General features: G+C 41.2%; 1 protein-coding gene across 1 annotated transcript in view; it reads right to left on the reverse strand.

The window, feature by feature from the left end:
- Positions 1 to 948: 948 nt before the first annotated feature.
- Positions 949 to 25864, reverse strand: part of FGF9 (fibroblast growth factor 9) — a 30008-nt gene continuing 5092 nt past the window's right edge. Inside the window, exons 3-4 of the mRNA XM_008630981.2 lie at positions 22878 to 22981; positions 949 to 4397 (exon numbers count right to left, since the gene is read on the reverse strand). Of these exons, the coding sequence (XP_008629203.2) occupies positions 4152 to 4397; positions 22878 to 22981 (350 nt within the window). The 3' untranslated portion in view covers positions 949 to 4151. The remainder of the gene's footprint in view (positions 4398 to 22877; positions 22982 to 25864) is intronic.

Below are 25864 nucleotides of genomic sequence, written 5' to 3' on the forward strand. Positions count from 1 at the left end.
ATTTCAAAGACTCTGGAACCTCTCAATTTTTACAAAACAAACTGCAGTTGTAAGGAGCCTGGTCATATCTCGAGGTTTGCTAGTGTATCTCATGGGGACCTTGTAAGAATTCACTAGCTGGGACAGGAGCTCACGTGGAAAGGTATTCAGTGTGGCTCACAGCCCATCCGCTTCTACTCCTATAATCATGAGTAACAGAGCTGGACCTTACAGTCACTTCTTTACTTGATACAAGAAGCAGAGCAGAGTATAAGCTAGTGACTGTGAAAGACAAGCTACAGAAGCATCTTCTTTTACCTCCTGTCATATTCTGTATACAAAGAAACTGCCTCGGAAGCATGTCTTCAGCTCCCTCCTATTTGTATATTTATTAAACTCACACTTATCTTATTTTCAGGGGGACGACAGAAATGCTTGATTTTTAAGGCCAGAGTCGCATCTGCAGCCTCCACATCTTCTACCCTGTCATTTATGAAAGACTCACTTCTTTTTTCCCATCCAGTTGGCAGGCAGTTTGAGTCCTGCACTGACTGGTAGTAACTTAAGGCAATTTTCCTAGGATTTTTCTCTTTGCACTGCCCAGTTCTGCCAGGTTTCATTCACCCCACTTACATTTGGGAGTGCTGCCTTACACATTACCGAATGCAGCTCCAAACCAGCCCATACTCTAACACTGGTCTGGATCTCCATCATCTTTTGGGCTGTGCTTCTTGCCCAGAGAGGTCTGCTTCAGGTGAAATGCTAATACAATTTTTGCCAAAAAGACATTTCCCTGCTCTTTTCCAAATTAGCAAAAAGGCATAGAAAATACTGATGATTTTTGGCTTCCTGGAATATTCTCACATCCTTTCTAGGAATAAGCAAGGATATCTCTTTGCCATCCCATTATTACACATGTGCACAGTTATAAGAAAATGCTCTGAAGGGACATCAAGCAAATAATACCAATTTTCAAAATTCTATAGCAATATATTTATACAAATTACAGAATTCTGTATGTATTTACACACCATTACAGAATATCAAGTAAATAACACCAGTTGTTCTTTTCTTTTTCCCTCAGGTTTGTCTTCGAGTGAATTTTAGTGCTCGAGAAAGGTGCCAGATGGACAGCACAAGAAAATGAAGACTTCTGTTTGTCCACAGCACAGGAGGAGAGGCAGGCAAGCCTCACTGCTTTGCCGTGTCAGCTCTCTGCAGCCCTGTTTTAGCAGGATCACATAAGGAGCAGGAGGGCATCCGTACCACTTCACGCCTTGGCAAAGGAGCTAAGCAGCACCCAGGTGACGATGGTTTTGCCCATCCCCCGCCAGAAAACAAACAGAAATAGCTCATTTTACACAAGGGACTGAACAGAATCTGTTGTTCACTACCCGAAACAGGCCAAATTTGACCCAGTGAACCTGCAGGGAGTGGCAAACTGCCAGCTCCTGAGCCTTCCAGTCTTGCAATAATGCCTAAGTTAAATTACATGTTTCTATATTTACATAAAGTCAGTATTTACACACCATTACGGGTTATTCGAGTAAATCGGTTACAGTTTATTTATAAGGACTGCCATAAACTCATAACATTTTTCTCAAGTTTAATCCTTTCTTTAGAAAAATACAAAAAAAAAAATAAATTAAATGAAACGTGTTAACTAGTAATAATGATTAGCCTATGACTAAAAACCCAAGTCAATTTAACATTAAGACTTTAACTGTGGCCTAGTATTGCGGCCTCGACTCACAGTAATTTTAACCTTTGCAAATAATTTCCTGGTGTATGTCAGATTTACTGAAACAGGAGAGAGTTGTAACTTCCCCTCCTCGTGGTGGGGTTGATCCCTTTAACACAGAGCAATGAGCCCTAGTCCTGCTCAGAAGCACCTTTTCTTCCCCTACGGTCTTTGCCTCGCCCACACAAATGATCCGGCACCCGACTGACCCTCAGCAGCCCCAAAGGGTGGGAGACAAATGCGTGGGCTGCAGCTCAAGGCTGTAAATTCCCAGGCAATAACAGTCCCTAGACAAGTATCCTTCAAATCAACTAATGTAATTTATGTATTTTATCATTCATAAACAATTACAACAAAATGCCATGTTCCATTTAAGATTACTGATACTGCCAGTTGAGACATGGCTCCTCCTACCTGCTTCAGTACAGAAAGGGAACATTTGTTCAGGACACCGAGCCAGAGGTTATTCCAGAACAGAATTAAGTTTCAAATAATATAAATCAGAGGAACAAGAGTGCTTTAGCTCAAAAATTTCTTAATTACAAGTAGGCTACAACCTTTTACATCTCTCCTCCAAAGCACATCTGCGCTCAGCCCCCATGCGTTTGAAGACAGCCAGGGTGTCAGGACCAGCCCTGCTCCCAACATATCCAGTGGCGAAGGCTACACTCAACTTAATGGCACTGCATTCAAATCCTAAGGGATAAAACAACTACAAAATGCATTTGTCATATGGACCTTAACATGATTTTTTTCTCCTTTTTTTTGTTTCTTCAGAGTATTAGGGAAAAAAACGCCTGTTCCTGAGGGTTAATTTCCAAATGGTAACTGCTAATCAATATGTTTGTGTGCTTATCATAAAATGCTACATACCCTTAAGTATTAGATACTGTTTCCTCACCTTGGGGTTCATGAATATTTGAACATACTTTAGGGAAAACAATAAAAATAAGTCTAATACTGTCCCCCTCATTGTCATTATTGATAGAGATTTATTAGTTTCATTTTGCAAGTTTTACTTTAGGAAGGGTGCTAATATCATGTATTATGACAGTTCACACTGAAAGCAATTTTCCATAAAAGATATTACAATGACCCCTATGGAACTTGTATAATTTCATAGTAGATAGTCAAGTGCACAAATAAACATGTTTACAAGAGTGATCCTGTTAACCTGGTTCTTGCCCTCTGAAATATTTATGTGTTCTTTGTTAAAATTAGTATAATTGTTGTTGGTGTTACTTATGTTGTTTCTGGCATTCTCTTTAGGAAAAAAAAATAATAGCATACTCATCATTTAGCTTTGGTATAATCTGCAATAGGTTTTAACAAGTAGAATATATTCCAACCCCTATATTTTCCACAGCTGTGAAATTTACAATGATGTAAGAAGTCACTTTATCAGAGAGGAAATATTACAGACACATAAAAAAAAGTTGAAGACCCAGTTTTCTCTTTAATCCTCTGGGGTAAGCTATGAAACAAGCAGTCAGAAGAGTGAGGATTCAGTGTCATGAGTGGTGTGCATACTTGTACAATAATACGGGCACAAAAGAGATTGTCGCCTTTAGTACATGAGGGTCACTAGAATTTATTATTATTATTACCTTTTTATTGTTGGCTTTTTTTTTTATCCATGCACCTTTATATTTACTTGCATGAATTTACCACAGGTTCATAGTGGCCTTTGCCATTTTAATGCTTACAGAGCCTAAAGCTTCCAAAATGCCTATCTGGCCTGTACATATTTCATTAAAAATAAACTCTATATAATAAATAAATATATAAAATAAATAAAATGTTGCCTTTGGAATTTCTATAAATAAATTTAACTTTTTATTTTTATTTTTTTTTACTAAGAGGTCTTTGCTTTAAACTCAGTGGGGTGAGACCCAGAGAGCGATTAACTGAAAAGTCTCTTGTTTAAGTAAGACTGCACCCTCCATGCCTTTGTAAATGCAGCGTACACTTGAGCAGGCCACCAGCCAAAAATCCTGATGAATCGAAGTATGGCAGCTATGCTGATATATGACGAAGTACAACTGATCAAAAATTTAAAAGCGTGTCTATTCCCCAGCATGCATCAGGCCTTCCTCCTCCTCCTCCTCACCCTCCTCCTCCCCTTGGTTCCTCTCTCTCGCGCTCTCACTCCCATTCATCCTCTCCCTTTCTCTCTCTCTCTCGCACTCACTCTCTCGCGCTCCCTCTCGTACTAAATCAAGCGAGTGGGCATAGGCTCTCCTCCAGGAGGACAAACCTTTAAGTGCAGAACAAAATCAGCATGTTCCATCCAAGCCTCCATCATACATTATGCATGCGACAAAGTTTGGCAACAGTGGAGCTGATGTGATGACACAGCTAATCAATAAGAACCCACCGCATGAAACCTTTATAGTGGTTACTTTTTAAGGGCTCAAGTGAATTGTCTTTGTCAACTTTGGCTTAAAATATCCTTATATAGCTCCGGTACTTTCTCAGGGTCCACTGGTCTAGGTAAAAAATGTGTAAATTTTTGATGCCGTTTAGTCCTAGTCCCTTCTCTTGGAGTCCCATCTTTATTTAACGCAACGTAGTATCGTCTTCCAGTGTCCACATGTTTATATAGATTTGATGAATATGTGTTATACCAGTTTTCTTCAAATTGCTCTCTGAATACACACTCCTGGGTTAATTTTTCCTGTGGAAAGAAAAGAAAGAGCAGTAAGGAGATAGCCACTAAAATAAGCTACTTTTTATTAAAGAATTACTTTTTTAATGGCTTGAAACTGGTACCTCCTTGCTAAATTGCAGAATTAACTATTTCAATACTTCCAGTTTTAGCTATGTAAACAGTTTTAGCTATGTAAACTGTACTGCTGGGTATTTCAGGAGGCAGTCACAAGGGTGGATAACCCTATGTGAAGAAAAATTATTTTCCCCAAAGCCTCATTGCCCAAATCAAAACAGCAGCAACAAAGCTGAAAACAGATACTTTTTATTTCTGATTGTTCCCAAGCAGCTCACAAGACCTTACTGGACTTCTATAACTAATTTTTTCAATCATGAGTGCAGGCATTCAAACAAACAGATCTAAATAAAGGAAACCAGAACCAGTTTGCAGGGCTGCAATAAAATTTACAGTCTTAAAGTCTCTGTATCTTTTCATTGCAGTCAATGAAACTCAATGCATTTCTTTAATTTAAAAACATACAATCTGCTACCCTTCATTTGATTTATTATTTGTATCACAAAGTCACAACCCAAGAGAGCTTCAAACAGGGACATGAACACCGTGTGCTGACATGAAGCCCTGAGGAAAAGCCCTCCAGGCTTGCACTGCCAGGGTTGTCCTTGTGTCCTGCCCTACTGACGGGACCCACTGAGGACATCAACCATTCATCAGATCCCCCTGCCACCACAGAATCCCACTCCTTCCTGTTCCTTCCAGCACACCCACTTCTTCAGTCTGTGTTGCCTTCTACATCCTTTTCGTCTAAATAGATTGCTTAAAATTGTTTTTTAAAAATTGCTTAATAGAGTGCTTAAAATGCAGCCACCTGATAATCAGATTCATTTTAGGAAGGACTCGCACAAATGACTGAGCAAAAACACTGGAAAGAAGAGCTCTAGCATGGGAGAGCTGATAGAAAGCTGGGGAAAATAAGCCTGAAAATAGTCTTTTCACCTGGCACAAGAAAAAAAATAGTGATAATTCAGTATATTTTTTCATAACAAGTTTTCATTTCAATAGCACTCACATTAATCACACCCAGCTTCCAGCTGAGGATCAATTTATAATTATTACAAAGCTCCATACAATGCATGTGTTTTACAGACATTAAATCTTAAAACAGTCCTTTTATATAGATGTACAGAGAAGGGAAAACTGAGACCAAGGCCCAGATGCAGCAAAGTATGTATGGCACCTAAGCTATAAAATTGTGCCTGAACACAGCTAAGGTCCCACAGCTCAAGCACCCCTAAGAAACCACCCTCCATGACTTAACTCAGGAGCTTCCCAAGGTCCACCATCACCAAAGCCTGCAGCTTGCCCTGAGGCTGCAGGTGCCTTTGGGGCCACCTCTGCTGCTTGAGACTCAGCTCACAACCCTTTCCCAAACCAATGTGCTTCGGCCCAGATATTTCACTGCTGTGTTGTGTGGCAAGCACTCTGCTCCCAGGGCAGAGCTCTGCAGCCCATCAGGACTGGGAACCATCCAGGTCCAAGGAGCACCCCACACACCTTACAGAAGCCCCCCAGTGGGGGAAACAAACCCCATGCAAATGGGGAAAAGAAGCCAGCACCCCTCTGCACCTGTACAAACTGGGAATTGAGCTGCGAAGACAGAGCCCTCCTCAGGCCCTCCCTAACTCCTAAAGGTTTGGGATTTGGAGGTTTCTTCTAAATTAAATCTCTGGCAACTCCAGTAGGCAAGAAAGGCAGCAAGTAAGCTGCTACTGACTTCCCCTTTAATGGGCACTGGGTATCTCATTACCACTCAGGAAGGAGAAATCCCAGACAGGACCAGGTTTCACGTGTTAAACACCTGAAAATTCACTATGGCAGTGACCGTATCCCTTTGAGGATATGACAGCTTATTTTAGAGGCATTTCTGACTATGACATTTTTAGTTTAAAGTAGTTCAAACAGCAATACTCTCTTCAGGTTATAGGCAAAAGAAGCACAAACCTGTTCACATTAAAACCTTATCTATGGGCCATACCCTGCAACCTCCTCTTGGTAATTGCCTCCATGTCCTTTGCCAGCTCAAATCCGCAGCCACATTGAGCATTACCAGACCAGCAGCAGCTGCCAGTTACACCCATTGCAGTATTCCCCTTGTATAGCCTCAAAAGTACAAACTATTATAAAAGGTATTCAGCTGCAGTGAAGATTAAGTATAGATTTCATTAGTGTTTTATTTTCATGAGGTTTAAAATCATCTGTGTTTGTTTTAAGGCAGAAGCAGATGCCAAGGGGTATTATATACTGGGTCTGTATAGGTCCATGGGGAAAGAGAAACTAATTTAAATTGTTTTCCTGCTCTCAGAAGGCAATAGGATCACATGAAAAGCACTGCAGAACTCCCTGCTAAAAATAGAAGCATTTTAGGAAGATATTTCAGTCCTGTCGTGAATTCATTAATTATTCACTTCATCTGCATTTTTTTTTAGCATCATCATAAATTTCTATCTTTGCAAGAACAGTACTTCCCCATGCCCTGAAGGAGAAACGTTAAAATAGCCTCTCTTTATCTGGCAGGTTTGGTGGATCATGGCAGTGCTGTGGCGCACATAACTGGACCCTGGATCAGGTGGTTTGCATTGTACTGCGCTCTGGATGAGTTAAATGGATTTCAAGCTCACAAATTCAATCTTCATTTTACAAGCTTATCCTGTTTTAGCTCTCTATTCACTTACAAGACAGCTACATCTCCTTTGTCCTTCTTCAAAATTCTCTGAAATTCACATATAAACATGATGAAAATACTTCAACGTGAACTTGACAGAGCAATCAGGATGTGGGACCAGATGGGTAGGGACATTAACAATCACCCTTTCAAAGAAATGAAATTAAATAATTTCTTTATACATTCAAACCTTTTCCTTCTAGGAGACCTAGAAATTCTGGTTGTGGTCAGACACCACTGGAGTAAATCAGTGTTGGTGACTCTGGATCAGATCCTATAAGTAATGTGGGACACTAAAATCCCATATCATCCTTCTCCCCATGCCCTGGGAGATCCTTACAATAATGTCTCATCTAGTACCAAGAGAGACAGAAATCGGCATACACCAGGATAGTAATTTATGTAGAATCACAGAATCCTTTGGGTTGGAAAAGACCTTTAAGATCCTTGGGTCCAACCATTAAACTAACACTGCCAAGTCTACTCCTAAACCAGGTACCACCACAGCCCTATGTAACATTACTACCTTACAGTCACATTTAAGTATGCATGTCATTATTCAAGCCAGAAATGAGCATAACACAGGGGTGAGGCTGAGCCATCCTGCCAACACCACCCTCTTGTCTCACCATCTTAGGATGGGAAAGTCTTGCTGAAAACCAACTCTCCCAGTATAGAAAGGATATGGTGTTTCCTGACCACATTTCTCCTTCTGGCTTTGACTTTTAGAAAGTCCCTCTATGTACATTTGAAGAGCAAGATTTAGCCCTACAATACAGCTTTTATTCTAGCAACTGACTTCTCTATCAGTTGTCCAGTGCAAATATTTCCTTGCACCATAATTAAAGTTGCTGGACATCTTTGTCGAAAGCTGACACAAATACCAAACATACCCAACTGGAACAGCTATGGAAAGTAACCTGCATTCCTGTGAAAGGGGAGGCTGCCTGCCTTGTTGAAATCATTTAATTCAGGGCCAAATAAGGAGGTGACCTCAAAATTATATAAATCAGATGTTGCACTGCATTCCACTTGTTTTCTGTGAGGACTGTTCATAGAGTATTCAACCACAAAGTGATTGATTTTCATTTTGCTACATTTCTACACTTCACCTGTTTGTTTTTTTACCCTGTTATTTAGCTCAGAATGTTCAAATAATTGAATTGTACAAAAATGCGCATACCGCAAAGACAAAACTCTGAGACATATTTAATTCAGAAATCTGCTAATGCCTGGTCGGTGATAGCAAGCCCAGGACCCCTTTCCCTTTCTACATTCTCCACCATCTAACAAGGGAGGAAAATAATTATGTTATCCTATTTCCAGGCTGATTGATTAAAAGTCAGATTCTAAATTAATAAAATGCATAGTTACAGCCATCACAACGAAAATTTTGCTAGCTTGTTTTAAAATAGCTATCCATGTGAAGTAGTTAACTGTAAATAAGTAGAAAAATAAAACACATGTACACTGCTCAGAGAATGGTTTCATGACTCTAAAGAATGTAAGACATTTGTGCTGCTTGGTAGCTGAAAGAACAGTACAGGGTCCTGTATAAAACATATCAATACTCCTTCTTTCTTTTAAATAACCCTATGGAGCTAAAACTCCATTTTATTTCGAAACCCGCCAAAAGAAACCCTCTTCAGACCATCATTCCTAAAATCACAACAAATACCTTTCATGCCAAGTAAACTATTCTGTTTTATGCCATGTACAGTTTTCCCTTTTGCAAACTGCTACACTGATTCAATAGAAACAGGAAAACACCTAATCCAGAAGTCCAAACAACCATTAACAAGAGATATATTTGATGTAGTCAGCACTTCCTATATACCTGCTGCACACTAATACCTTGTTAATCTACCCTGTCTTAATAAAAATCTTGTTTAAATATATAATCTCCTAAATAATTTCATGCAAATCCCTCATTATGGCTACATGGCATTACTAAAAACTGCATATATAGTGAAGAGAAACAAAGAAAAGCCCTGTTCTCTTCTGAAGCAGTTTGCTTTGCTGTTCTGCCTACCAACACACACATTTTACATGCCATTGGCCCTTCCCATGCTGTAATGCAAACAGCCTCTAGAACAGACTATGTTCAGCTAATAATTAACACTCATCCAGAGCTGTCATAAATAAAGGTCTAGTTTAGCATTTGCTGTGGTGTTTTCTGTACTCTCATGCTAAGCCTGTTAGTCTCTGGCTGGGTGAACCACCTCCAGCCACAATGAGAAGCCAAATACCAGTGTCCAAGCAGCACCACTTTCTTTTCCAAATGAGACCACAGTGTGAGTCAAGCCCTGTACACTGTGTGTCTGACTTGGTAAGTGTCACAGAGCTTTCTTTGATGAGTTTCTCCGAGCAGAGTCTTTTCAGAATGCTTTGTTTGATAATTTGACAAAACATGAAAAATATATGGAGGAAAAAAGGGTCTGCCAAGAGGACTAGCTGACTGGTTTTTTGTGTTTGTGTCAGTAGTTCTCCAAAAGCCTTTTTGACAGACAGCAGGAAACCCTTCAAGGCCGGAGGAGAGACAAGCAAACAGGCACCAATGCTGCCACTCATACAAATTTCATATTTCACAGCACGTGAAATTAGATGAGGGAAATCAGGCAAGGTGTCCTGGCAAAACCACAGTTAGGCAATTGCATTCTCCCTACCTGAGGTCACCTTGTACTCTCACAGAGTACATGCGGTATTCATCTTACTTTCTTCCCCTAAACCTCTTAGTTAATTTGTATAAAGTTTTTATTATACATCAATAGCCACTTACAAAATAAAAATCAAGTGTAACAGTTCTGTGCTGCTGCCATGGAGCAGTTATGATGGTGTTTAAAGATTAGTATCTTTCATACAAAAAGCTTGTAAAGATCCCAAGACCCAGCAGAACTTGACCCCCTTGGGATCATGATTGCCAAAAGCCACAATACATACGTAGATACAGACACTGTGGTACTTCCACATCCTGATGCAGACAGCAGAAAAGCAGAGTCTCCTGAACAAAGCAAGCAGACTCCAGCATCAACAGTAAAATCCCGGGACACTGTCAGTGCAGGAGGGATTTCAGTGCTTCACCCCTTTGCCCCGCTGCTGCTCTTCTCCCACTCCCTTGCTCTCCACGCTATCTGGACCTTCTCTGGAGGGACCAGACTGGCATACAGCACTATGCTGTCCCAGGGCTGTTTAAAGAGCTCTTCTGACATGACGGTGAGATGCCAATTAGGCCTCCACCCATTTTTGCCACTGCCAGCTCCACAGCTCTTGGTTTTACTGATATCCTCTCCTTTGAGGTTTCAAGTTTGCAGCATCTGTCAAGCTTTAAGCATGCCCTCCCTGGACATGAAATCATTATGGGATGGGCAACCCCACTGTGCCTGAGCTCTCATCTGCCAGCGTAGGCTGCCCATCAACAGCCATGCTTCATGTTCATAAAGGCTCGGTTTATAGCTGCTCAGCCAAGTGCATGAGGTAAAAACTCATTTTCACCTAAACACCCAGGATCTGCTCATGATGCTGTTGGAAGTCATGACAAAACTCCAGGGACAGATCTCAGGCCACATAAGCTGTCACAGTGTCTTTTCTCTGGAAGCTGACAAGCTTCCTTCCTGACACCACAACAGGGAACAGGACCAGGACAAAGTCAACTCTTAGAAAACAAATAAACAAGCAGGTCTGTTCCCCTCCCTTCCACGCCAGCAGGACCAGGCCCACACTGTGTCATTTACTAGTCACATTTCTGACCTCTATTTTATTTTTTATTCTCTTGGCACAATAAAGAGCTGCAGTCATCAATGTTATCAAAGCATCTAATTCATAACGCTTGGCTGAACCCTTCCAGGAATCAGAAAGCAAGGTGGTATGCAATCTGATACAGGGGCCAGAGCCAATTTTTAAGGAAGATGGGAGAAGAGTTCCCATCAGCTTAAATGGAATGTGGATCAGCCTTGCAATGATAAAAAGGCAGAAAATATTTTAAGACACTAAAAGAACCATTTCAGGCATGCTCAGATTTACTGAAAGCTGTAACTTGACCTCCCCCAGCTCCCCACTCCGCAAATTCTCTTCTATCAAAAGACAACCTGTATGTCAAACCAGGGCTGCTACTCTACAGCTACACACAATCTTTAGCCTGAGTACCAGTTAAGGTTTTAACTGGATGGAGATTTTTAAATAAAACCTGCTTTCCTTAAATCCAGCTTAGATGGAACAAAGTGTTTTTCTTCCCTTGTTTTGTGGTTCTCTAAGCACAGAACACAGGTTTAAAGGAAAGATAGACCCCCTTTAGAAGAATGTGCTGCTTAAGCGTGCTAAACTCACATGCTGAAATATATTTTAAAGTGAGAGATAAAAAGTACTTAATCTGCATGAGTCTCTACATTCAGTGAATACCCCACAAAATGGATTTATCCATCATTAAAGAAGTACATTATCTGTCAGCTACAAGGTGCCATCAGAAAAAGATGTGCAGAGTGCTCAGGACCCTTCATAAAACACTTTGCCGTGGGGACCAAATAATCATTATACATATGTAGTGATGTAAATGTATATTATAAAAGTAATTAATGTTTTATTCTTTCAGCAAGATGATTTGGTCAAGGACTGATGAACAAAAGGCTGTCTCTAAATTTTGGTATTGATTTTTTGCAAAGCTACTAGCTAGGTACTAGCTCAGAGGACAAGGACATTACTGATCACATTGTCATTCTGGATGACATTCTGGTCATCAAACAAACACAGCATCATAAGCTATCACGTTTTGGAAAGATCCTCACTGAAATGCCGCATGTCCACTAAAGTCTTGGAAACCAGCAAGTTTGACAGAAATTTTAAAAACTACAGTGCTTTGGTGGGCACTACAGCAAAGGATTGGCACACTACGATCTTTACCTAGCAGGACTCAATTGCATATTCAGTTTAAATTGTTTAAAAATGAGGCTGTTTTAATTTGCCACCTTTTTTGGACAGGAAGGAAGGCCAGCATTACAAACAGCGGCTGCTGAAGGAAAGATGTCACGTTTCCTCTTCTGCTAAAGTAACTCAATTTAAGGGCATGTAAATAATGTGCATGTGCACACTGGCTTTGAAATACCTTGTGACACTTCTCATAAGCAGTCTCTCCAGGGATGACTTTTTGGACACTTCCCCCATTCTTTTCCCAGTGGCAATCCCACCATAATGTCATGGATTTAGATATACAATTTTTAGTATCTCACTTTCTGAGTAGAATAAAAAGTATTTCCTTAATATTTCTCAGAAAATCCACACATCTTTGGTGTTGCTATGCCATGACTTATGTTGTCAGTGATATGGCTGACCCAGCCTTTGGGAAACACTAAAGGAAATCAGGTGGCTCTGCTGCTCCACGAGACCCCTACTCCTCACATGCACACCGGTGGGCCTGTCTTTCAATGGCTAAAACTTTAGTCATGCAGTTAATTTCAGCTTTGATGAAAGACATTGTCATTCTGTCTGCAAAAACCCAAAAGATATATAATAACAACTTCAACAGAACTAGTGACTGAAGAGCTCAAAGACCAGGCTGTTGGTCTCCTGGGTACCTGCAAACATGGATCTTCCAAATAATTCAGATTTTTAAAGTTTTTTTTAAAAATTCCTATTTTGTTTAAACTTTACAACATTTGTACATTCTAAAATGAATCAAAAGGTTTTCCTGAAATCTTTGCCAATAACTTTCCTGTCCTGAGTTCAGATTATACAGTATATGCTGTCCTGACAAAGGCATCAGCAGGCCAAAATCCCCCTTGTTATGAAAAAGTAAGATTACATGTTAGAAGACTGTCTCTAGATTGCAGACTCTCATAGGCAGGAACCCTGTCTAGATTTAGGTTTTTAAAATGATGAATACAATACAGCTCTTATCTTGATTGAGATCTGCTGACACAACCATAAAACTAATTGGTGGTTTTACAGGAGCAGGTCCAATCCTGATTCCACTGAAGGCCATGGTATTTCAACCATAATAGAGTCAAGTCAAAATTTCTCGAGTCACAGTTGCCTCTATAAATGTGTTAAATTTGAAGAGCAAAGTTTAGCAAATTAAAGATGCACAGCCTGGGACAGACCCCAAAAGTATGTAGCATCCGCACCAGAACACAAGTTTTACCTCAGCAGCAGCCTGTGGAACACAAATATAAAACCTTATCTTCAAATCAAAAGTAGCAGCAGATATCTGCCAGTATAAAAGGAATGAAAAAGAAACAAAAGGGCTCTATAGAGAGGGGAAATATGGATTTGCACTATAACAAGCTTTAATTCTTAAGCTTTTTGAATGCAACACAAATGAACCACGTTACTGCACATCACCAAATCAGCCTATGCACATTCAAACTGCAAAGCAAATCTCAACCTAGTCAAAATTCCTAATGAAGTCCCCACAGGGCAGACTTTTTCTACTCTGTCTTTGAAAATGATGAATGGTAAAGTGGGAGAGAGTGCCACGTTCACATCCCACTGGCTCCTGAATCAGAAACAGAGCACATCAGATCTTTATCTGATGCAGCGAATAATCCCCAAGCACATCTCAGTGTGTCACTGCTGCTGATGCTTTTAGCATGTCACTTCAACACAGTATTCTCAGATCAACCAAAGACACTGAAGCTTTTCACACCTCTGTATGGTTGCACAGCCAGCTCCCAAAACGCTCAGGGCTGCAGTGACAGGGAGCTACACAAATGCAAAGAAAAGAATCTGAATATGTCCCACTCGTGCTTGCTGGATAGGATTTGGGTTTGCAATGCAGTTGTGCCATTTTAACAACTCCCTGCTGTCAAAAGCGTGGTGCTCAACCCTCCTCTCATCCCACACTGCACCTGAGTCCCCCACTGAGCCTTAGTGCTTGCCCAAACAGGCAGCAAGCCAGTTCAGGAAGCTAAACTTTTTTCTGTGGCTTTATATGCCTAAGCTGACCTACTGACAAGTCAGATGAGTGCCAGTGTTGGAGCACAGAAGAAAACAGAAGCATGCAGCACAAGGAGGGAACCAGAACTGCCCTTTCTGGAAGGGCTTTCTGCAAGGTCACATTGGCTGCCTCCTGAAGCAGCACCTCTAGTCTCCTGTTTTCATGAGAACACAAAATTTCAGACATCTTTAGTTAGGGAAAAGCAAATCATTAAACTAAGGTTTGAGTAGGATCTTGCTTTACCAAAGCTTAGCTGTATATATCTATACATATACACACACATAAACATATGTATATATAAATATATATATATGCATATACACACACACATAATTTATACAGAGGATACTCTAATACCTTCCTGTCCCAGGCATGTAGTGAGAATCCAAGATCAGCTTAGAATTTCAGACTAAGGCAAGGAGATCACTGAGGGTTTTCTCCCATACAAAATTATCTTCAAACCTAGTAAGCATTTGAAATTAAGTCCTCTGAGGAAGATCAAAAACCTGAGGAAAAGTGTAGTATCTATCTTGCAGGACACGATTGGTAAGTGTCCCTCTTTGGTGATGTGTTATGAAATTCTGATTTTAAAAAGACCAAAGCCATAGTTTAAAAACAACCATAATAGTTGCAGTTTCTCACCGAGGTTTCTCCCATACTACCTGTGTCAAGTCTATGTATTGACCCATCAGTTCTTCCTACACCAGTACCCACATCTCAAAATACTTTTTTTTTCTACACAGTCCTTCACACCTTGCTGAGCAGGTTGCAGTTTCTGCTCTCATTCCCCACGCTGGTACCTGTGGGGAACACCCTTTAACAGTACCCAGCTTTCAGCAAGGCTGCCCATCCAAATTCTGAGAGAAGCTATCTACAAGGGTGAAGTAGATGAGGTAACTCAAGAACTTTTCTCAGACCTATATCCACCACAAAAGAAATGTCCACAGTCACAAAGCTGTTTCCCACTGTACAGTGCAGAGAAAGTATTTATGTCTCATCTCCCACCTCCCTGTAAAAATCCCTCTGGCCAGCTCAGAATCCCACTTCCTCACAATCTCAATCTTCCTCTTTAACCAGCCTAAGCTTTCTTGTGACTCATTCAAGCCAATTCATTCTTGTACTCTATTTCTAGGACTTTTTTTCCCCTCCCTGGTGTTACACCTCAAGGTATTTGCAGAGAGCAAGAGTGTACCCTCTTGCTTTTCATTCTGCAGGCTAAGTAAGTCAAGATCTTCAGAGTCTATCATTTGATAGTATTTTTATCCCTCTGGTTATCCCAGTAAGCCCTTTCTGCACCTGTTTTTGGTTTCAATTCATCTTCTTTAACACAGTGACCAATTGCATTTTGCATTCAGACTGGATCCTCCTAGTGCTGTATGCAGTGTCACTGACAGAGCTCTCCCTGAGCCTCACATGTAAACATTTTAGGCCCTTTAGGTCACCAAGGCCCCTCTGTGAGGTTGCCTCCTGTGCTGGAAATACTTCCCAGCTTTGCAAAAAATTTCAATAACACACCACTACCTTTTTATGATGAGATGTTTAATGTCCCTAATAAAACCAGGGAATAAAACCAGTCCAAGGAACAATCCATAAAATCTCCACTAATAGCTTCATTCCAGTCTAATACCTTTCAGCACTCCCCATTGCTGTCTTCTCTTCAGAGTTTTCACCATCTATCATACAAATCTTCTACTAACATTCTACCCACTGTAACAAGCGCTCTCTTCTGTGGGTCATCCCTAACACAGGCCTGCAGATCAGCACAATTTCCCATTTCTAGAAAAAGAAATTCCTACCAAAAATAAAATACTAGGCTTGCCTGAAACTATTCATCCTGCTTCAGTAAACTCATCTTGCATGTACTTCCAGGTCCCCCTCTACTCCTTCATTTAAAAGCATGCTCCTAATGCCCCAAGCACATCCCAAGTCAGACTGATAGCCCTCCAGCCAAACACAAACCACGTAGCCAGAGGTACACCCACACTCGAGGCTGGAAAACACCTGCACTGCCCCAGAGGGAGCAAACACTCCCTCACCTGGGGCTTGCTCCTACCTTTGTGCTGCACCTTCCAGTGACCTGGGAGGGAACTGCCATGGCTGAAGCCCTTTTGCTTGGCCAGATTTGTTTTCCAGTTTCCTGCTTCAATTCCCCAGGCAGCAAAGAAACACTTGTGCCAGCAAAAGGGAGGGGATGGTTGGAGGGAAAATAGCCACTTCTTTCAGTAGCAATGTTGGCTGCCCCTTCTCCCTTTGCTCATCCCACAACAGGGAGCTCCCCAGACCCATGTTAGCCCCAAAGGAGTCTATCAGAAACAGGGCTAGCCCAGTTAGCATCCACATTCAGACTGTATTGCATTTACACTCCCATCTGAATACACCATGTTGGTAAAGATTTCTGTTCCCTTTCCGGGTATATAGCTTAAAAAGTTTTCCCCTTGTAAAACTTTCAGTACACATTTCAGGGCCCAAATCAGCTTTATTGAAGCAATTTCCATTTTATTCCCATGCTTCTACATCTCTAAGACACAAGTGTTTCTGCAACCTGCCCTTCTCCCATTCTCTGCAGACCCTCTGCCAAGCACTTACAGCCTATTAGTCTCCAACTCCTTGCATGCAGTTTCACCCTTGCTGGGACACCATTTCCACAGGATTTCTGCATCTCTGACAAAATTTCAAGTTTCCTTCATGTTCAGAGCCCTAATCACCTTTTTGAACTGGGCCTCTTCAGATCTCTGAGTTTGCCCATCAAATTAACTACAGGCCTGCTTCTTGCAGTCTCCTGCTTAAAGCAGATTTACCCAGGGAGACACAAGTCACTGTCATCAGTAAAAGACACCATCGGGTTTTTGTTCATGGGAGTGACAGGTTTTCCTGAGCAAAGATGCTCGTGCAGAAAGCCTGAGCACTCCTTGTGAGTCAGCTGCCATAGTAATCATCCTCTGTCTCTCCATTTATACCATTTCCTAGAAGGCATCTTATTATTGTAAGTAATAATAAAAACACAGGCAGAAGGGTGTTAAACCTGGTGCCGCAGCCATTATTCCTCCTGAGATTTGACCACTCGCAGCCTAGAAGTCTCTGCCCTCACTCAAGGAAATTGCTTTTAATTCTCCTTCCAAAAATTGTGCACTGAAACTGTCCTATTTCCAGGCTCATATCAACCATGGCACCTGACTGGAAAATAATGAACAGGTAATCCAGATTATTATTTTTAAAAAGTCAATCAGAAACATATGGAACTGCTTCATATCAGAGGTATTTAAAAGGAAAGTATGATGGTACTGGAGGGTAATTTATTTATTTATCCAGTTCTTACATACCTGTAGTAATCATATACTTGGCCCAAATGCTGTTCCCAACATGCACTTTCAACCTGCGTTTTTCTTCATGTTGTTTCCGTGCACCTTGACCTACCATTTGAAGGGCTGAACAATTCCCTTCCTTTATTTGCACAGGAACATAAAAGATATTTTTAGAATGTAGCCAAAGAAATCCTTGCCTACACCAAGCAATTTTCAGTGAACTATGACAAATTGTCCCTTTTTTGTCAGAAAAATTTCTGTTCACCAGTCTTTGTAGCTTCATAGCCCTTTCAGGACTGTGGGGACCCAAACAAAAGCATAAAACACTGCAGGTGCAGCCCTGCTGGGACAATAAAGAGCCATATCGTCACCTCCCTGCACTCTTACTGGGAAAACATGTTTCTTCAAGGACGGTACTCTCTCTCTCCCTCTCTCCTCCTCCTCCACCCTCTCCCTAGTGTTTTAGGAGCAAAAGGCAAGTTTAGTCTCCCAGATCAAGCTTTCAGTTCACTTTTTGAAGGACACCAATTTATTACCCTGTTAAAAGCATTCCTACATCTCACCTTGCAGCACACACCCTGAAAGTCTGAAACCCAGAGGTGTGGAACTTCCCTCCCTGGCTCCTGATCTGGACTCTTTTGCCCTGTCCTAGCTGCTCTGTGAGCAAATGAAGCTTTTCTTTGTACACGCCCTTGAGCTCTCCTTCCAAGCACTCTTTCCCCTTTCCTCAACAACTCCACCATCTCCACTCCTGCCTTCCTCCTCCCACCTACACAGCTTTCCTGGTAGCTGCTCCAGATCTTCCAACTACCAATATTCCTCCTGAGCATCCAACCTGAGCTGTCTTTTGCTGGCTGCCAAGGGCACAAGGAGCAACAAAGGCACCTGCATTACATAGAACGATTTGGGTTGAAAAGGACCTTTAAATCTCATTTAGTCCAACCCCCTTGCAATGAGCATCTCCAACTGCATCAGGTTGCTCAGAGCCCTGCCCAACCTGACTTCGAATGTTTTTACCGACGGGGCATCTACAGCATCTCTTGGTAACCTGTTCCTGCGCCTCACCACCCTCACCACAAAAGGATTTTTCTTTATACCTAGTCTGAGAAGAGGAATGGGGCAGGTGCATGTCCATCGGAGATCAGTGTGGAAGGGCTGCCAGCAGTCAGATGCAGCACAGCCCTCTACTGCAGAATAGCCCAAGATAACCAGGGCAGCTGAGGCAAGGGTGTCCCATGTTCCTGCCTGGTCTGTGCTTGAGGTAGCACAGAACTTCCTCAGAGGACAGCCTGAAGTGGGAACGACAGGCACCCTGTGATGTGGGGACACATCACAGCCTGCCACATGGGAGCCAGCTGTTAATATTCCCAAGGGCAGCATGACAATGGGGACAGCCCACAAAAACACGAAGGTCTTGGGACTGATCAGAAAGACCTCCCTCCCTCCCTCCCTCCATGGCATGGCCTGAGGAACACAGTTAAGACACAATTGCTAATATTCTTGCCAGACGTGTTGGCAAGAGCTGTTTGGCACTTGGGAAGGAAAAGGTCTTCATGTCTTGTCATAACACCCTTTGGGTCCTATCTGTAGTTTGAATTTTTCCTCCTTTCCAGAGACAAGCACAGTAGCTGCTGTGAAACATGATGAGTCATAGCTGCAGACTGCCAGGGAAAGGCAAGGTAAAGGGAAAGCGGGGACAGATGAGACAGGAGGGAAAGCTGCTGGCACTAACCAGGCTCCAAGTCATTGTTAGGTGGCTACCACTGGTTTCTCTGCAGTACTATGTGCATGTATTTTCAGCTTTCCCTGGCTAAATCCATGGCATGAGGAGGAATTTGAGAACAGCCACATTATGTTACACATCTGCCTGAAAGCAGCATGAGAGTCACTGTGCTCTTCTGACCAGAAAATGAAGTAGGAACTGCCCCCTGTAAGAGCGGGAAGTTGGGAAGAGTTTGTTAGGCAGCTAATCTATGAGGAGAGCAGAACTTTGAGAAGGCTAAGAGGAACATGTCTGGATCAAGATATGCTGAAACTGCCTTTGCTGTCATCTCTCATGAAAACTGGCAGCGATCACCCATCCTGGCTGCTCTGCTTTGCCATATGTCCCAATTCCAGTGCCACCACAAATATGCTGGGAAAGATCTTCCTGTGTCAAATGTTTCAAACATAAATATAGAAGGATAGAAGTCCTTTAGGTCACTGATTTGATTCACGCCTAATGTATTTTTCATGCAGTAATTTCAATATAAATATGATGGTGTCAGACACAGGGCATCGTTTCCAATAGTGTCAAATACTGCATGCCTCACAAGCTGTGAATCTAAGCACCTACTTAGATCCACAATGCTGACGTAGAGCAAGACCAAGTATTTCTGAGGCTGCTATTTAGTTGTCTGTGGGAAATGGTTTTCTCACCTTAGGAAACAGAGCTACAGTGTCATAAGGGTACCTGCTCTGTGACAAAGCTGATGCTATTTACAGCCCTTAGGGAAGAAACCATGACAGAGGGATAAGGCATCACACCTCCCAGCACAGCAGCACAAGAGCAACTTACTGGTGCTACAGAACAGTTCAGCTGAAGAGATTGTTCTGCCTAATGCAGGTGAAAAATTGATTTAATTTTTTCACAGTCTACCACACATCAGTCTCAAAACTAATCTCACTTAAACTGATCTTCTACTTTGCCAGAGAGATAATTCTGTGCTGGATTGTGCCTTGCTTCTGGTTCAAAATGCAATATTTATTCCCATCAGAGAACTTCATTTTCAATTAACTGCATTTTTTGACCAAAACCAAAAGCAAAACACTGTCACTTAAAAATGTCCAGCCAATTCTACACAGAAATCTGCTCCAAGGCCTGCTTATCTCAGTGTTTCTAAGAGAGCTGACAGTTGCTGAAATATAGGCACTAGGATTGCTAGTGTTGACAAGGCTTTAAAGCATCATCACACTGAGTAGCCATTAGAGGTTATATTTCATTGGAAGTAATGTAATTCAATTACCATCACTCTTTAGTATGTCCCATCTCTGGAGACTGACAATAAGATGTATCATCCATCAGATTTTAACCTGAACTTTGCATTCTAGCCTCATAGATTTCCAGTTCTCCATTATGAATGGCTTCATATTTTTAGTGTCATTTCTGAGGAAAAGGAGGTTATCTAATTATACTGTACATCCATTTGCCTGCTTGTCTCTCCTTCCTTAGCTTGTCAACCAGTTTCAATCAGGAGGCAAAGGTCTTTATTAAGTTCCTATCAGTTTTGCAACTAATCAGAGTCAGGGTAAAGAAGAGAAATCATTTGCACGTCCCACTTGGGAGTGGTGAACTGTGTAATCCCTGCAAACTGACAGCCTGGTGAGCACAGACAGCTAATACTGTCTCTTTCTCCATACATGAAATACAAAAGGCTGAGAAATTTGTGCTACTGCAGGGACTGAAGTTCAGAGAGACCCACATCTTATACTATGAGACACAACCCCTTAAGAATGCAGGCTCCTTTAGAACTGCTGTTCATGGAACAACTATTTTATAAATGCAGTGAGCTTAGTAATTTACATCTTTGTAAACATCTCTTGTGCACATTTCTTCAGGAAACAATGTCTCGAGTAATTCACTCCGACAGTCAAACATATTGCAAATACAAAACATAAATTGCACAGAAAAGTGATGTAACATTTGCTTCCCCAAGTCTATGCATTTAAGCTTTATCAATAAACACATTTCCTTTCTCAGAATTATGCAGACCAACTGATTCACTATGTTTATATGTTTTAACGATTACTCTTACTGATGATTATCAACATTACTGATTCATATTACTGTTGTTGTTCTGCCTTTTTGCTGCCTAACTGAACCTGATGTACTCATGTACTCCGCTAGTTCTTTATCACATTCATCAGCTGCACAAGGATTGTGATTTATGACAACTTACTCCTCACAGGCAACTTGTTTATATCTGTCATTGCATCCATTCCTTTTTTCATTCCCTCTCCATCCCTCCAAACTTTAACTCCTCCATATTGACATTTATGCTAAATCCCTTTTCTTTGGCCTTTCCCACTCACAGGCTCTCACCGTCTTGGCATCTTCCCTTCTCCTGTGTCCACACATTCTCCATCCCAGCCTTGCCCCTCATTCTACCACCTCTTTTTCTGCCTCCCACACACACTGTCATTATCTATATCTTCTGGCTTCCTCACCTATCCTGCTCTTTGCTCAGAAGGTAATCCTTTTCCTCTCTCACACACAAAATTTTACCAGAAAGAAATCAGTGAACCTAGACACCCTTACAAAAACACTTTTGCTGGACTTTCCTGGTTTCACTTGCTCACACTCCTACATGGATAATATACATGGAAGATGGACTTCCCTCTTACTCCTTCTGTTTTCACCTGCCCACTCACCACCACCACCTCATGTTTTCTCCTACTCTCATTGCCATCCCTGCCCTTTTCCCTGGTACTGCTAGTCCACTGTGACACAGCTATCTTCAACTACATTCAAAGCCCTTCTCTATCACTTTAACTTCTTTTTGAGTGTTTCTCTGCAATATTTACACTATCAGTTGGCTGCTGTCACTTCTCTGCTTTTAATGAACTCCAGTGAATGCACAGCTTCACTTCAGACATTTGCTTACTCTTCAAACCTGCCATCCTCTTCCTCAAAAAACCTGCTTCTCTATTCCTTGTAAACTTTGAAGATTGATATTTTACTGCTAGAAGAAGTTGCCTTCTACCATCTGGGGAGTTACCTGCCAAATTCCAGATGCACCTGCCCACGATCTACCCAGGGTATGAACCCCATTGTACATCAGATGCCTCGAATATTCCCAGGTAAGAGCCACGTCATACAGACACATGCACGTGCACACAACACATACACTCTCTCTCTCTCTCTCTCTTTGTTCTGATGGAAGACAGCCCATGTTGCCAAGAACAGTCACCCATCAGCTGCAGGTAGGCTGGCAAACTCCCACATCTGAAATACCAAGTTTTACTCCTCCCTCACACCCGTTACTCACTCCTGCTGCCATCCCTCAGGGAGCACCTGTGAAACTTTCAGGACAAGACCACCAAGACTCTTGCCCTCATTCCTATACTTTTTATAACTTTTGTCACACTCCTGTTTCTCATTTTCTCATCTACATATGCTGTCAATTCCTAGAAAGCTCTCTGCCTACACACAAAAGGAATACACTTGTCTCAATTTAGGTTTCTACAGGAGACATTTACAAATCTTATAGTACATCCTTCAGTCTTCAGTAACCAGCTCTGGCCATCAGTCTCCATTGTTTGTATCTAAATTGTCATTCATCTGCATTATTACTCATTCCTGATTTTGCCACCTTTTCCTTCTCCTACATTCATTACATCACCCACAGGGTCTCATTTTGAATTAGATTGCGAGATATTTAGAGCAGAAAGAGTGCTCACACATAACACACACATAGTGCAACGGGAGACTGTAGGAGCTAGCAAGTGTTTCCCCCACAGAATGTAAGGATCAGAGCTGCCCAAGGGCAGCAGGAACTTACCGAGCCGTACAGTTCCCCTTTCTCATTCATTCCAAGGTAAAGTCCACTGTCGACTCCTCGGATGCTGACCAAGCCCACTGCTATACTGATAAATTCCAGTATACCTATGAAATGAAGGAAAAAGCAAACAATGTACATATTGTTTCCATTGAAAGATTTTTTTTTTCCAGATATGACTGATCCCTGAGTGCCAAGCAACTATTTTCAAGGCTTTTTTCCCACTTTCTGAGTTGTTTGGAAGATGAGGACAAAATTAATATATAATACTTCAAGCACTTTGGGTCTTTGTTAGAATGGTGCACTGCAGACAGCATTAATGTATCAAATTAAAAGATTGCTCTCAATCTTTCTCATTACTCCTAAACACATACCTTAAGCTCAGTTATACTGATTTTCACAACAGATAATACATTCAGAGAAAAAAAATCTTTTTAAATTGCCAAAATTAGCAGAAGTGAGGAACCTATGAATCTTGTAATGCAAAATAAATTCTGAAAAAATACATTTTCATCAAAATTGTGAAGTAAAACAATGTTACACATGGTACCAAAAGATCTACTTTCAGACACCAATGAATCAGGAATACAGGGAAAGGTTTACTCACAGTATGATCTTCCAGAGGCTTGAGATATGAAAATCCTTAGTATAGTCCAGTGTCATGCATTTCTGTTTAGATAGTAACCATTCTCTCTGATGTGTTATTATTTACTCTTCTAAAATTCAGACATTAAAACATCCTACGCCTAAGTGTAATAGTTTGTACATTATTAAGTTTACCCATGCACATAACAGCAAGCTTACACAGACATTTGTGCACTTAGAAGTAGGAATACTCTGCAGAGAAGCACTGCTTCTGTGAATCACCAAGGTTCAGCATCCATGTGCACAGTACAGCAAGTGTCTGTACCGAGTATTGGCTCATCTGCTTCTGAGGGTTTGGGGATTTTCTGGCAGCCTTCCCTGCAATTTGCTTACCTCTTCAGTGAGGATGCTACTGGCCAAACCTGGCATAAACCTAGGAATCTTGTGTAAAAACATGGAAATTTCTTCCTCTTTGGGAGTGCTCATCTAAGACTGTAATGATCTCACAGGAAGTGATCCAGCAACATTCAGAAGCATGCTGCTGTGTTACGCTACTTTCTGAGTCACAAAATAAAGTGTGTCCTGCACAGAGTAGCATTTTCAATATATTATGTGAATTTTCATGTCTAAGCACACTGTGTTAACTATTTTTTAAAGCTCATTGGAAACTATATGTACATGAAATACTGAAATAACAGTATAGTATGTGTTGAGCCTCACATGGCCAATAAAAAAGCACTTTGGTGGCTTTTTTTAACAATTAATTTGGCATCTCCCACAAAATAGTTGTGCACTAATCAATAGCAGGCATGAATCACATAGATCTAACATAGCACAATTTGAAGCCAATAGGGAAAATTTATAGCCAAGGTAATGCAAAGATGAAAAGTATTCCCTGTAAGGGACTATTGATCATTACCTTATATATTATTCAGCACTACAAACACCACAGTATTATTGTTTTGATAACCCTTTTTTAAGGCCTGGGCATTTTAAATTATTCTCTACATATGCACAAATAAAAAATACTGGGAGGAAATACTTAGTAATTATGGATTCTTTAAGTAATATTGAGTGGCAGCATGCCGTTTATCTGGTATATATAGTATCTCAGATACAATTGATCCATTGAAACCATTTAAAAATTCCCATTATATCAGGACATGCAATACTTACAGATTTCTTACTAAGGCTTTTTCTCTAAAGCTTTTACCAAAATATCATATTACTTGATACATGTTACCAAGCAATTTTAACTGAGGTCAAATCTTACGTTAAGTGTGTGAGTCTGGCATCTTTCATATCAGTCCAAATGTAGTCTTTAATTGCTGTCATCATTTCAAATATTTGGATGCATGCTGCTTCGTGCATCAAAGAACAAAAAAAGCACTGTCACATCTATTATAAGTGCAGAAAATTAATTTAAGGTACTTGGCAAAGAGCATCCATGTATTTGAGATCAGAATAGAGACTTCTTCATTTGAAATACTCAAAAGCCTACTCACAGCAAGTTTTATACGCCATATTAAGTCCTTCAAGAGATTATCTGGGGCCAAGCATACAGTCTTACAGAAGTCTTGTCAGTTTAAGGATTGCACTTGTCCCACAGTTCTGTGAATATTTTCACTGTATAGTTTCTATAATATACAGATACTACTTAGGACCTGCACTAGATATTTAAATAGATAATCCTTTTCAAAATGAGGCTATATCAAATGAAAATCAGGACAACTCCAAACTTTGAAAGCTAGGGCCCTATTTATAGCTAAAAATGTGGAAGGGAAGACAAGTAGAGAGGAAATAACTGTCTCAGTACATGGGGTGCTGAATTTCTTCTCACTGAGCATTTTCTTTCATGAAACCACTTCAATGCAAAGACCCATTCCTTCACAAGGATAGGAAGAAAGTTTCAGGGAAGCTATTTATTCCTTACATGTTCACACTAGCTTTTGTCCACACCAGACCTTCTTCTACATGATCCAACTCAGACCATGCTGAATGGTGCCGGACACCAGCCTGACATAAATGCTGGTCGTGCTCTTCTGACAGGCTCACAGATGAGAGAAGGTGTGTTGTTGAAAAAAGTGAAATTTTAATTTTCATCTGTCCTAGCTCTGGTGAAAAGCAGGTCTACAGAAGCATTTTCTTTGGCTTTTAGGCAATGAACACCCCTGCAACTGCACGGTTTCATGTTGTTGCTGGTTTGCCCTTTGCTCATTTTTGTCTCCAGCTACACGTTGGCTTTCTTTGTATCAACGGATTGGAGCAGTTTCGCTTTCCTTTAGCACTCTAACACACCATCTATGACAACGAAGACGGTGAACAAGTATCTCTGCCAGCCACTTCTTTGCACGGCTTCCAGGGGAAGGGAGCGCAGGCGGAGCGGTGAGGGGCCCGCCGGACTG

Source organism: Corvus brachyrhynchos, unplaced genomic scaffold (genome assembly GCF_000691975.1).
Source record: "Corvus brachyrhynchos isolate BGI_N302 unplaced genomic scaffold, ASM69197v1 scaffold363, whole genome shotgun sequence".
In the NCBI taxonomy this organism is placed as follows: domain Eukaryota; kingdom Metazoa; phylum Chordata; class Aves; order Passeriformes; family Corvidae; genus Corvus; species Corvus brachyrhynchos.